This window comes from Stegostoma tigrinum, chromosome 10 (genome assembly GCF_030684315.1).
Source record: "Stegostoma tigrinum isolate sSteTig4 chromosome 10, sSteTig4.hap1, whole genome shotgun sequence".
NCBI lineage: Eukaryota > Metazoa > Chordata > Chondrichthyes > Orectolobiformes > Stegostomatidae > Stegostoma > Stegostoma tigrinum.
The window spans coordinates 76,564,974-76,579,075 of record NC_081363.1 but is presented as its reverse complement, the minus strand read 5'-3'; the positions used below and the strand labels follow the sequence as shown (position 1 = coordinate 76,579,075).

The 14,102-nt window shown below is 43.4% G+C and overlaps 2 protein-coding genes across 3 annotated transcripts in view; one reads left to right on the top strand and one right to left on the bottom strand.

Moving 5' to 3' along the window:
* The window catches only part of ppp1r14d (protein phosphatase 1 regulatory inhibitor subunit 14D), a 44,858-nt gene extending 40,783 nt beyond the window's left edge, over positions 1–4,075 (top strand). Inside the window, exons 3-4 of the mRNA XM_048536997.1 lie at positions 2,053–2,085; positions 3,739–4,075. Of these exons, the coding sequence (XP_048392954.1) occupies positions 2,053–2,085; positions 3,739–3,807 (102 nt within the window). The 3' untranslated portion in view covers positions 3,808–4,075. The remainder of the gene's footprint in view (positions 1–2,052; positions 2,086–3,738) is intronic.
* LOC125455945 (C-type lectin domain family 18 member A-like) overlaps positions 2,657–14,102 on the bottom strand; it is a 46,290-nt gene continuing 34,844 nt past the window's right edge. For both annotated transcript variants that reach the window (XM_048538530.2, XM_048538531.2), the window contains 5 exons: positions 12,351–12,457; positions 11,514–11,643; positions 10,607–10,703; positions 10,209–10,300; positions 2,657–8,879 (listed from right to left, as the gene is read on the bottom strand). In XM_048538530.2, the coding sequence (XP_048394487.2) occupies positions 8,851–8,879; positions 10,209–10,300; positions 10,607–10,703; positions 11,514–11,643; positions 12,351–12,457 (455 nt within the window). In that variant the 3' untranslated portion in view covers positions 2,657–8,850. The remainder of the gene's footprint in view (positions 8,880–10,208; positions 10,301–10,606; positions 10,704–11,513; positions 11,644–12,350; positions 12,458–14,102) is intronic.

Here is a 14,102-nt window from a genome sequence, read left to right as displayed (position 1 = left end):
GCCAAACACAGGCTAGTGGGACTAGTTTAGTTTAGGAAACTTTGTCAGCATGGACGACGAGTCTGTTTCCGTGCTATACGTCGCTATAATTGCACTGAAGGTAGTGGGACAGTAAGAATGGTACAGTTTTCTGTTGCCAACCGGGTTTGAGGTCCTTGACATCTACATCTCTTTAAGTTCTGATCAGAGACTGAGCGAGTCATTAATGAGATGAGGCTGGAGAGAAATCAATGAGCTACCTTATTTCACAATAAGATGACTGCACTTAATTTGCCTCATAAACAACCTTTGGTTACGACACGAAATAAAGGGCAGATTACACTCCCATATCCCGATTTATCCCATGTTTTCTTTAACTCTATTCAAACACAGTGGTGTCCACTAAAGAGGAATTGGTCTTTTTTCTAAACATTATACTTTCATGAGCTGTGAGTGTTACTGCATAGTCCAGTGTTTTTTTGCACATGCTAATTGCCCTGGAGAAGGTGATTATGAGCTGCCTCCTTGAAACACCTTCACTGTCCTTTCCAAAATGTCATTGACTACAGCCCAGGTATCATAGGTACACCCACAGTGCTGATGGTTAGGGTACTGCAAGATTTCAGCTCAGTAAATGTGAACATATGGGTGACAGGGTTCCAAGTTAGGGCAGTGGTTTTAGGGTGGTGTTCCCATGGTGGAGTTTCAATACAGGGAGCTATGCTGCAGCTGTGTAGGGTCCTGGTGAGGCCAGACCTGGAGTACTGTATGCAGTTTTGGTCTCCTTACTTGAGAAGATATACTAGCACTGGAGGGGGTGCAGAGGAGATTCAATCGGTTGATTCCAGAGTTGAGAGGATTGGATTTATGAGGAGACACTGAGTAGGCTGGGATTATACTCATGGGAATTCAGAAGAATGAGGGGAGATCTTATAGAAACATATAAGATTATGAAGGGAATAGATAAGGTGGAGGCAGGGAGGTTGTTTCCGCTAGCAGGTGAAACTAGGACTAGAGGGCATCGCCTCAAAGTAAAGGGAAGCAGATGTAGGACTGAGGTCAGGAGGAACTTCTTCACCTAAAGGGTTGTGCATTGGTGGAATTCCCTGCCCAATGAAACAGTTGAAGCTACCTCGCTGAATGTGTTTAAGGCAAGCCTAGATAGGGGTTAAGTTCTGATCAGAGACTGAGCGAGTCTCCACTCACTAAAGGTTATGGTGAGCAGGTGGCAAGTGGAGCTGAGTCTCAAAGATCAGCCATGATCTTATTAAATGGCAGGGCAGGCTTGAGGGGCCAGATGGCCTACTCCTGATCCTAATTCTTATGTTCTTATGTCTGCTGCCTTTGTCCTTCGTGGTAGTAGAGGTCTCGAGTTTGGAAGGTGCTGTCAAAAATTTGGTAAGTTACAGCAAAGAATGTTGTCAATGGTACATGCAGTGGCCACTGTGCTTTGGTCATGGTTGGGGCGAATGTTGAAGGTGGTGCCAATCAAGCAGTTGCCCTGTCCTGGATGTTATCAAGCTTCTTGAGTGTTGTTGGAGCTGCATTCATCTCTTGTCACAGCTGTATTTGTATGGCTGGTCCAGTTCAACTTTTGGTAATGGTATCCCTTCAGGATGTTGATGTTCAGTAATGGTAACACCATTTAATGTCAAGGATAGATACATACGTTCTGTAGTGTTGGAGGCAATCATTGCATGGCACTAGTGTATTGTGAGTGTTGCTGCTTGCTTATCAGCCCAACCTGAAGGCTGTCCAGCTTTTACTGCATTTCAAAACTAGTTGCTTCAGTATCTGAGGAGTCGTGAATGACATTGAACTTTTGTGCAATTGCGCAATTGACAGTACACATTCCTGCTTCTGAGTTTTTGACGAAGGAAGGGCTTTACTGAAGCAGCTGAGGACACTAGCTTATTTGATGGTTTCTGGCATCTTGTGTCACTCAAGTTATGCTGCAGAAAACAATTAGGTGGTATGAAAGACCAGGAAAAAGCCCAGCCTGATCTTTTTAATGTCTCTTTGCTGTTCTCGGTACTTTAACTGATGATTTTAACATCTTTTATTTCCTCACAGGAGATGCTGCACGAATGTTGTAAACCCACAGATGTAAGTGAACTCTCCTGCTCTCAGTGATCTCTCTCTTACATACGGTTACTTCACTTGCAGGAACCTTAGAAAGGAAGAATGTTCAGTGGTTTTAGCGGATCGGGTGGGTCATTGGGCTGGGTATGACACTGGGCCACTGGGTTGGGTCGATTTACTGAACTGGCTGATTCACTTCATGGGTGGTTCAGAAGACCTGTAGCTTCTGTCTCGTTGATTGAGTGGCTGAACATAGAGCTGGCTAGGTAGTAGTGATATTATGCTCCGAGCAATATGGCCATACTTAACCTTTGTCACATTGAGTCTCCCATTCAATTTCAGCTTGAAATAAATCACGCAGTCAAGATAGCTACCTGGTGACAACTTCTCATTTACTGTTTGAAAAAATATTACTGTCATCATTCCTCTATAGTCGAGGGGATCACAGCTTGTATAACTACTTCCTAAAGGAACAGAATCCAAAATTGGACAGATTATAAGATGTGGGTTACACCATACTGAAACACTGAGTTCTAAGCTCTATATTAAATAAATTTATGTAAAGGAAAATGCAGAAACACTTTACAAGGATATTTCCAGAAATAAGAGGGTACAACAATAGAGAAAATGGAAAAGTTAAGGCTGAGGATTAGCCGAATGAATCTTGAATGTTATGACAGGGCTTGATAAGGTGGATGTTTCCACTTGTTGAGGAAGTAGGGAACCTGTAGGATATTAAGATAGTTAGTACAAAATTCAGTTAAGAATTTGGAGAAATGTCTTCACTGAGGGTGATTTGAATGCGAATATCAGATGTATTCAGGAAAAGTTCAATAAACACATGAGACAGAAGGGCTAGAAGACTATCCTGAGAGGGTTAGTTGAAATAAGACAGGAGGCTGGTCACGTCGAGGGAAATGCCCTGTTTCTTTATTGTAAATACCAAGTAATTTCATGTGTGAAAAGTAAAACAGTTGAATCTTCTTCAGCTGTGGTGCCATGTATGAAGCTTCAGTGGAAATAAATGGAAAAAAAATTGTCCCCTGGAGGAAACTTGCCACATCTTATCAAAATGCAAAGCATTATCAACTCAGGAATGTCATTGCACATTATTAATATGAGGCCAAAACATGTAAAGTAATTACCTTGTGTCGAAACACAGAAAGGTGAAGCACCAGTGAATTTAATACATCATCTCTCACCTTGCTCAATGCTTTTCAGTCCGTAATATCAATTTGATTCTGACAATATGATAACCACCCTCTCAATTTTCCCCAGATCAGGTCTGTAACTTATTTGACAGGCCTCAGCTTAGACTAGTTAATTCAGAACAATCAGTTCACCTTCCTTTTTATGAGTGACCTTGCATACAGACTTTGAGTAACATAGACCCCAACTTTAGGGCTGTTGCGATGCAGTGGTAGTGCCCTACCTCTCAGACAGGAGGCCTAGGTTTAAGTACCAGTTGCTCTACAGGTGGATAATAACATGCCTGGCTGGCTGAAGGAAACAGAGTTTTAACAAAGGTCGGATTAATAAAGAGCAAAGAATTAAGGCTAATTTATCGTTTCTTGAATACTTAGTTACATTCTCTCGTCCACTTGCATTGAGAGTTCCCAATGAGAAAAGAGCTTTAAGAATAAAACTTGTTTTCTTTGTTTACCATCCCCATTCTAGGATTTTATTAACGAGCTGCTACTTAGAATAAAGGGTCTTCGGAAAATGACAGTCTCTCAGAAGAAGTGAGACAGAGTGCCACCATCAATGGAACAGAGTCACTGGGACTAAGTTGAGTGTGTGGTTAGACCTGCCTTGTCTGACTTATTTATGAAATAATACCCTTACTTTGGTCTAAAAGGGATCAATTTGGGACCGAAATATGTGAAGCATGTCAGACCATCACTCAAAATCACGGATTTATAAAAAGAAAATAGAGAATGAGCAGGATATGTTTGTGGCTATTTATGGATTTTTTTTGTTAAAACTGTTAATAAAAGATGATGTGTAGGTGTAATTTCTGTTCTGCTGTTGCTGGAACAAAGTAGATTTTAATCCTCTTATTATCTTTCAAATTGTATATGCCTTTTGTTTGAGGGAACTGTGCCAAAAGGGACTTAAGCACAAATCCAGGCCTACATTTCCACTGCAATACCGAGGGAGTGCTGGATAGTTGGAGGTACTAATTTTCAGGTGACCTTTTCAAAGGAGGCCTGGTGTACCCAGTCAGATGGATGTAAAAAGATCCCATGGCCCTAGTTCAAAAGAAAATAACAGGAGGTTGTACATCTCATGTATTGTCTGTCTCATATTTATCACTCAAACAGCTACTACTAAAAGTGGTGATTATAGAATTGCTATTTGTGGGATATTCCTTTGTAAACGGCTTGCTGCGTTTCCTTCATAATTGCAGCGGTCGTATTCCAAACATAATTCGTGGGCTGTAAAGTGCTTTGGGGACATCTGGAGAGTGTATCAATTGCTATTGAAGTAGCAGAAATGTAATCAATTCAATGATTGATGAAAGCCAGATCCATGCGAGGAATAAATACAGAGTAGTCAGGAACAGAGCACTCTGAGAGGTGAACTGAATGAAGATAGAGATCCCACAGAAAGGCAGCAAACCTACATCAGCAGGAAAGGATGGTTGTTTCAACTGCTCCCTCTTGCCATGGATCCTGGCAGTCAATAAATTGATGAGACCAGAGGGCAAGTTGGGAGTCTGAGTTGGATTCCTGCCCTATGCTTTGGGAATGGATTTGATCTTTCATGGATGGCTGGGTCCACAGCATTCCTGGAGCCAGGTGTGTATGTTTTTTAAAAAAATTATATAGTCAGCCAAGGTTTGACTTCACCTTCTGAGCATTACCCTGTGACACCCCACCACCCTGACATTTCTGATTGAGCAGAAAGTCCTGCTCCTGTGCCCACATCACACTGTTGAATCGCTGTTGGAGATCAATCTATGGAGCCTGGTAACTGGAAGGCAATACAGCTAAGAACAGGAACATGGCCAGGCATCATCCGACTCAACTGACCTGTTGCAGGTTTACCCTACGTTTCGATCACAGGTGGACACATTGGCGGTGAATGTTCCATGCAGCAGCTGGCATCTCTGTGGTCCATCTGTGAGGTTGAGTGTTAAGTGGAGAGCATGGTTCTGGATGTGATCACCCTGCAACTTGAGAATATGTAAGCTGGGGTGGGGAGGGGGATTGGGTGCCTGCCAGGCAAAGAAGAGCAGACAGGTAGCTCCGAGTGTATCTCGCTCTCCAACAGGTAGTCTGTTATAAAATCCTATGGCTGAATTTGCTGGTGACACAAAGATAGGCAGGAAAGTGAATTGTGAAGAAGACATAAGGAGCCTACAAAGGGATATGGATAGACCAAGTGAGTGGACAAAGATCTGGCAAATGTGGACTTGCCAACATTCGTAGAAAGAATTGAAAAGAACCATTTGATCAAAATGGTGGGTGAATGCAGCGAGATCTGAGTGTCCCAGCGCATTAATTTCCAATGGTTAGTACGTGTGTATGGCAAATAATCAGGAAAACTAATATAATGTTATGCTTTATTGTGAGGGGAAATGAACACAAAAGTAGGGAGGTTATGCTTCAGTTATATAGGGCATCGGTGAGACCATATCTAGAGCTCTGTGTACAATATTGATTACTGGACATAGAGTCTGTACACTATGGAAGCAGGCCACTCGGCCCATGAAGTCCACGCTGACCCTTCAAAGAGCATCCTACCCAGAATCCCTGTATCCCTACAATTCCCATGGCTATTCCACCTAGCCTGCACACCCCTAGACACTATGGACAATTTAGCATGGCCAATCCACCTAATCTGCACATCTTTGGGCTGTGGGAGGAAACCCAAGCACCCGGAGGAAACCCCATGCAAACACGGGGAGAACGTGCAAACTCCACACAGACAGTTGCCCAAGGGTGGGATTGAACCTGGGTCCCTGGTGCTGTGAGGTACCAGTGCTAATCAGTGAGCCACTATGCCACCCTAGCTGCTATATACAGAAGGATGTTAATTTGTTGGAAAGCGGTTCAGAGAAGGTTCACTAGAATAATACCTAGAATGTGTGGATTGCCTTATGAAGAAAGTCTAGACAAGCGAGGTATGTGTTTTCTGGAATTTAGAATAGCAAGAAATTACTTAACTAAAATATCTAAGTTCATGAAGGAACTTGACCGGGTCAGTGGTGACAGGATGTTTCTAGTTGTGGCAGAATCTAGAATTTGGGGTCAGCGATAACGTGAACGCAGATGCTGGAGAATCCAAGATAACAAAGTGTGAAGCTGGATGAACACAGCAGGCCAAGCAGCATCTCAGGAGCACAAAAGCTGACGTTTCAGGCCTAGACCCTTCATGTCTAGGCCTGAAATGTCAGCTAGAATTAGGAGTAATAGTTTTGAAAAAAAAAAGTGGTCAACCATTTAAAACAAAGATAGGGTTTTATGAGTCTTTGGAATTCCTTTCGTCAAAAGGCATATATTCTTTATGACCAAGGGGGAATGAAAGATTATTGGGAATGGTAAGAATGTAGAGTTGAGATTAAAATCAGGTCAGCTGTGATCTTACTGAGAGCCTGCTCGAAGGGCCAAGTGCCCTACTTTGTTCCTTGATTGTATGTTTGACGACAGGAGATTTGATTGAGGCTTTCAAAACCATGGCGGATCAGGACAGAGTAGATGGGGAGAAACTGTTCCCATTGGCAGAAGGTTTGAGAACCAAAGGATATTGGATGAACAGCAAATGAGCCCAATGGTTTCATGAGGAAAACCTTTTCACATTCTGGTTCAGAACTGGATTGTTCTGCATGAGAGTGTTGACATCAAGAGGGACTTGAATAAACACATGGACAAAATATAAATTGCAGGGCTGCGTGGAAGAGACAGGTTGAGTTGGTCTCGCAAAGAGTTGGCACAGAGAAAATTGCCTGAATAGCCATCAAAGCCACAACCACTCTATTGCATTCTGCAATTTGAAGGAGACATTGGGAGCCAATACAGATTAATGAACACAGTGTTGGTGGGTCTGGAGTTGGATTTGCTAATATTTTTCTGTATCCTAAAAGAGATTTGGGAAGAAACAGCAATGAAAGAAGGCTCAATGTGGTGAAGGAAGATGGAGACAATCAGAAGTGAATTTTAGCGTTTTCATCTTGAGGCCATGAATCAGAAGTTGTAAATGGATTTAAGAGGGAATTAGATGTCATTCTGGAGGGAGAGAGGAGAAGGAATCTGCAGGTGAAGGCCAGTTGGCAGACGACACAAGGATAGGCAGGTAAGTGAACTGTGAAGAAGACATAAGGAGCCTACAAAGGGATATGGATAGGCCAAGTGAGTGGCAAAGATCTGGCAAATGGAGTATAATGTGAGAAAGTGAACATGCCCATTTTGGTAGAAAGAATGAGGAAGAACCAATTTGTCGAAATGAAGAGAGGATGCAGAGAGATCCAAGTGTCCGAGTGCATTAATCACTGATGGTTAGTATGTGTGTGTAGCAAGTAATCAGAAAAGCTAAAATAATGTTATGCTTTATTGCGAGTGAAAATGAATACAAAAGTAGGGAGATTATGCTTCAGTTATACAGGGCATTGGTGAAATTGACCTCAGACAATGTCAGCCCAAATCAGACTTTCCTGTTTGTCACACTGGGAGGCTGTGGGAAAAGAGGATATCATTCTGGCAGAAAAAGACACTTCAGTTTTGGAGTTGTTTGGCAAAGACTTCCAGACGTGAATGTCACTCATCCTACTTTTAATGTTGAACTACTTATTTGGTAGCATTTTGATGCGTTTATTTGACCTTTAAACAGGCAGTTTAATGATAGTTGGTTAAACTACAGTCTTGGTCAGCTTATTCAATGGTGGGTTGGTACAGACTTCTTAATCAGTGGTAACACTACCTTTGTTGTATTAGCACCAAGTGAGAGCGGTAAAAACTTTAACTGTGGTACTTATAAAGCAGCCAGAAGGTGAAAATACACACACATACAGTCACACACACAGATTTACATGTACACGCACAGTCCCTTATACACACATGGAGATACACATACAAAGATATGTCACATACAGATAGATACGCACACAGACATACACACGTGCACACAGCATGCATGCACACACAAATGCATTCAAACACATTTACTGCTCCTTAAAGTTGAGATTTAGTTCCCTCTCTATCTCAGCAAAACAACGCAGTGAAGTCGCAGGCATATCTTGCTGCATCTGAAAAAGGCATAATTATGATTTATCTGCCTGCTAAAATAGCACATTTATCATTTTCACTGCTGCAGCCTTTGGGGGAATGCATCTAAGCAGTTCAGGAGCTTGTTGTGCAGGGAATCATAAAACACTGTCTCCCCACCACCCAACCCAACATTGAGTGGTGAGATATTCCTAAGAGTGAGCACTATTACATTTGACATTTCTTTCTCTTGGATGCACCAAGGACAAGACTCCAGAACCATTAACCTTTGAACCAAGTTCCTCAATGACTAAAAGTCCAGGAGTTTCAGAATAATTCTTCTTTGCCTTGTTCTTTAAAATGCAGGGTCTCCGTGTTATAACAAAGTACTTTCATTGAAGGACACACTACTTTCCTACTGTCAGGATGGCCAGAACAGTGCTGGTTGGCCAAAAAACTGAACCAGACCTTCACTTGGACTCAGTGCCTATCATCCCCGAACCTAATCTATTGTAGTGGCTAGCTCAGTTCAGATACAAATTGACGCTTGTTTCAGATCTCTCCGTGGAAACATAATGGACATTCATGCCCACCGTGCAACGTGCTTCTCACCTGGAAATAGAAGAGATTACTTGATTAATTTCCTTGTTTGTAAAGACTTGCCCTCCTCAAACCTCATGCAGCCATCCAGGTTGGGCTCTGTATGCATACAACAGTTCACACCCCCTTCTGTATCAAGAAGATTGTCAGCCTTGTCTCAGTCGGTACCATGGATTATTTTATAAATATTCAGAAGGGCTGTTTCAGCCTTGACTTAATATCTCAGCTGAAAAATGGATGTTCTGATAATGTAGCACTCCCTTGCTACAGACACTGGCATTTTCAAACAGCATTGGTGCATTGGAGGCTGAGGGGTGACCTTATAGAGGTTTATAAAATCATGAGGGGCATGGATAGGGTGAATAGCCAGGGTCTTTTTCTCAGGGTAAAGGAGTCCAAAACTGGAGAGCATAGGCTTAAGGTGACAGGTGAAAGATTTAAAAGGGACCCAAGGGGCAACTTTTTCACACAGGGGGTGGTGCGTGTATGGAATGAGCTGCCAGAGAAAGTGGTGGAGGTGGGTACAATTCCAACATTTCAAGGCATCTGGAGAGGTATATGGATAGGAAGTGTTTAAAGGGATATGGGCCAAATGCTGGCAAATGGGACTAGATTAATTTAGGATATCTGGTCAGCATGGACAAGTTGGTCCGAAGGATGTGTTTCTGTGCTGGACCGCTCTATGACTCTATAATTATGGGCTCAGGTCTCTGGAATCGGACATGAACTCACAATGAAAGGTGAGATGTACTGAGGAGCAGATACATGGGAATACATCACCTGCAAGTTCCCCTTCGAGTTTCCTGTCACTGGGTCAAAATGTTCCCTAACAGCACAGTGGGTATCCCTACACACAGTGACTGCAGTGGTTCAACAAGACAGCTCATCACCACCTTCTTGTGGGCAGTTATAGATGAGCAATAAATTCTGGTCCAGCCAGCAAAACTCATTTCCCACGAGTTAATAAATAAATCCTAAGTGTCAGACTATTGCACCTATTTATTTTGCATACTTTAAGTGACATTAATGTAGCTAGTGTTGGCCAACACTGTGAGCAGAAAGAGGGGATGGCGGCTCAGTAATATATGTCATCAGCATTCTGTGTGTCACAAATTGGTATGGTGTTCAGAAACCAGGTAGTGTTACCGGCGAAAACTTGTAAAACGAAAACTTTGACGAGAGTCAGGGAATGCTGGGACTTGGCCCAAATGTCCAGCTCTGATAGCATGGGCTCTGCCTTCAATATGTTGTACTCTCGTCACTGTCAGTCAATCATTGCTTGGTTACTACCTTGTCTTTCAAACCAGTACCAACTCATTTCAGTCAAGGAATGGTACTCACTGAACTGGCAAATATATCTGTTGCGAGTCTTGCAACGCTGATCATTCCAATTGAAAGCACTTGAAACTTGCAACTCGACACAGTTTCCAAAACTGGTAAAAAAAAGGAAGCTTGGTGAGTGGAATGAAGATAAACTGAGGCAATATACACTGTGCATGTCCCCCATCCGTATGCAGTGATGTTCACTTTCAGCAGGATTCATTTCCACTGATACCATAATGTGTTAATATTTAGTTAGTTTGACAGTGTTAACTAATTCATATCAATGTCACGAAGTTATCCCCTTATGCCATCACACCACCACAATGAAGGTTGCAGAGTTAATGATATGAATTATATATATTGTGTGTATATTAATTATCTGAGCAGGAAATGTATCTTAGCCAATCTGGACTTACCCCTGATTATCTGGCTGTCCAAAAGCAAAGCTGTAAAAAGTAGGAAGTTCCCCAGAATCCCAACGGAACGAATCTCTTGACATTTTGTAAGTCAAGCCTGAAAACACCAAAAAGAGCCACTCAGATTCACATAAATACATTTATCCATTTTAAGCACACTGTAACCATTCCTTGTGTTTTCATTTATGTTAACCTAGTCTGTTATGCTGTCACTCAGTAACTCCTATCCCCCAGCGCCCTGTGTTACTGACCATATCTCTCCTGATATTAATCCAGCTCCTACCCATTGCCACTCAGTAACCACTCTCTCTAGTGCTGAACGTATCTCTATTGACGTTAATCCAGCTTCCTCACACTGTCACTCAGTAACCCCTCTCCCCCAGCACCCTGTGTTACTGTAAGTCTCCTGATGTCAAACCAGCTCCCTCTCACTGTCACTCAGTAACCCCTCTCCCCCAGCACCCTGTGTTACTGACTGTATCTCTCCTGATGTCAAACCAGCTCCCTCACACTGTCACTCAGTGACCTCTCTCCCCCAGCACACTGTAATCATTCCTGGTGTTTTCACTTATGTTAACCTAGTCTGTTATGCTGTCACTCAATAACTCCTATCCCCCAGCGCCGTGTTACTGACCGGATCTCTGTGTTACTGACTGGGGAAGTGGGAGGGGAGAGTTGGGGAAGTGGGGAAGTGGAAGGGGAGAGTTGGGGAAGTGGGGGGGGGTGAGTTGGGGAAGTGGGGGGGGGTGAGTTGGGGAAGTGGGGGGGGGGAGTTACTGACTGTGTCTCTGCTGATGTTAATCCTGCTCCCTCACACGAGGAAGTAGAGTGATGCTAACTCACCGAGAGAAGAATGAAGCCAACATAAAGATTATTAATAGACAGAGATTGTTTTCAAACAGCTCACCAATCCAGAAGTTGCGCGTTTCGAAGTCTGGGTCAGTCACTTCGTTTGTATTCTCTATTTGACTAAGGTAAAAAGCCAAAATATCTTGCACCTTCTGGTTTTTAATTTGTGCTAAAATCCCTCCTCGTTCCTGAAGAAAAACCATGAGAACAAAGGTTAGTGCAGAAAAACGTCACAGCAAATAAGTCAGCCTTGGAACATTGTTGCGGAAACTGAATGGTTTTTATGGATATCTGAGTCACTCAGCTGTGAATCTATTCTCTTTGCATACAATGTGTGTTCAGTCTTGGTTCAAGGTTCCTTTGTGATCTTGCAAGCTGAGGGAGGCCATGTAACATTTATGATATCTGTTTCATGGCACCATAGTTCAGATTAGATATAGAGTAATGCTCCCTGTCATACACCAGCACAGGTAGAGTGCAGATTAGAATCATCATAGAATTCCTACCCCGGGGAAGCAAGCCATTCAGCTCATCGCATCCACATAAATTTTCCCAACAGCATCCCACCCAGGCCCAGGCCCAGCCCCCTATCTGTATATTTGTCCCGGTTAATCCACCTAGCCTTCATATCCCGAGACCTTATGGGCAATTTATCACGGCCAATCCATCTAACCTGCACATCTTTGGACCGTGAGAGGAAACCGGAGCACCGGGAGGAAACCCACGCAGACATGGAGAGAACGTGCACGCTCTGCACAGATAGTTGTCTGGGGTGCAGCCGAACCCGGGTCCCTAGTGCTGTGAGGCAGCAGTGCTAAGCGCGGAGCCACTGTGCCGCCTACAATTAGACTCTGAGAAACTTCAAAAGCAAGGTTTGTCCAGTTTGTTCTATTACCTGACATTTGTTCTTGGCTCCGTAATATGTGTCGGCTTCAGGAGAGACCATAAAGCAATCCCCATCAATCTGGATATCGCAGGTATGAAATGGAAACTCCATCTTTTCTAGGCACAAAAAGTCATGCAAGAGTTAGGAGTTAAACAGCGACGGGGAAAGAGCAGGGCTAACTTGTACGGTTCTTTCGAAGAGCCCGCTGCGGCATGATTAGGCAAACAACCATCCTTGTGTCTGTATGATTGTATATGATCAGGGATCTTGGATTTTAATCGCGCACAACACACGACTAAGAAACATGTAAAAATACGTTGCCCTTGCTACCAGAAAACAGAGATCATATATTAGCATATAGTATTTAACAGCTCCTTTGATCTTAATAACCTTCACTTTAACTGTTTCCTGTTAAACTGTGTCTTCCCCAAAAGGGTTAATTTCTCATGTTAGGGTTTATTGGATGGTCTTTCAAAATACAAGCACAGGCAGGATCATAAGCTATTTCCAGCACTGGAAAAGGCCCACTGATCCCGGCTAGCTCTTTGTGAAACAGTCCATCAGTCCCATTTCCCCATCTCTGTCTCCAAAGCCTGTTAGGTTTACTTCCCACAAGTGCCCATCCAACTCCTTTGTGAAACCATGCACAGTTTCCAGTTCCATCACTTTCGTAAATAGTGAATTCCTAGTCATTACTGATCACCGCATAAAAAGAACATCGTCCTCACCTTCCCAGCACATGGGTAAAGGCCTGAACAGCCTCTTTTTTGCCCATCTTCCACCAGCTGGGCTGTACCTTATGAGGCTTTAAATTCTGATAGGCCTCAATAGACCTCTTTGCCTTTCTTCTGCTCTCTATTCCTTTTTGATTTTGAGTTGACTTGATTCATTACTGTCTTATGCACCGTGATTAGATTGGACTCCGTACAGTGTGGAAACAGGCCCTTTGGCCCAACAAGTCCACACCACCTCTTGAAGCATCCCACCCAGACCCATTCCCCTATAACCCACACACCCCTGAACACTACGGGCAATTTAGCACGGCCGATCCACCTAGCCTGCACGTTTGGATTGTGGGAGGAAACCGGAGCACCTGGAGGAAACCCACGCAGACACGGGGAGAACGTGCAAACTCCACACAGACAGTCACCCAAGGCTGGGATCGAACCCAGGTCCCTGGCTTTGTGAGGCTGCAGTGCTAACCACTGAGCCACCGTGCCGCGATATTGTGAAAATTATTGCCTTACACACTTTACTAGCAAACAGTACTATACAAGTGCATCGGGGTAACAACAGAGGGTAGATTACCAAGAAAGTGCAGAGAGAGATCAGCATTAACATTAAAGAGGTCCATTAAAAAATCTGAGAACAGCGAGGAAGAAGCTGGACTTGAGATAATGGGAACTGTAGATGCTGGAGAATCCAAGACAACAAAATGTGAGGCTGGATGAACACAGCAGGCCCAGCAGCATCTCAGGAGCACAAAAGCTGACGTTTCGGGTCTCTCTGATGAAGGGTCTAGGCCCGAAACGTCAGCTTTTGTGCTCCTGAGGTGCTGCTTGGCCTGCTGTGTTCATCCAACCTCACATTTTGTTATCTAAGAAGCTGGACTTGAATCTGTTCATATGCGTATTGAAACTTTTATATCTTCAGCCCGATGGAAGAGGGGTGGGAGGAGTCTTTGATTATGTTGGTTGCTTTTCTGCGGCAGCAGGAGTCAATGAATGTGAGGCTCGTGTGCGTGATGGATGCCTCAAGACG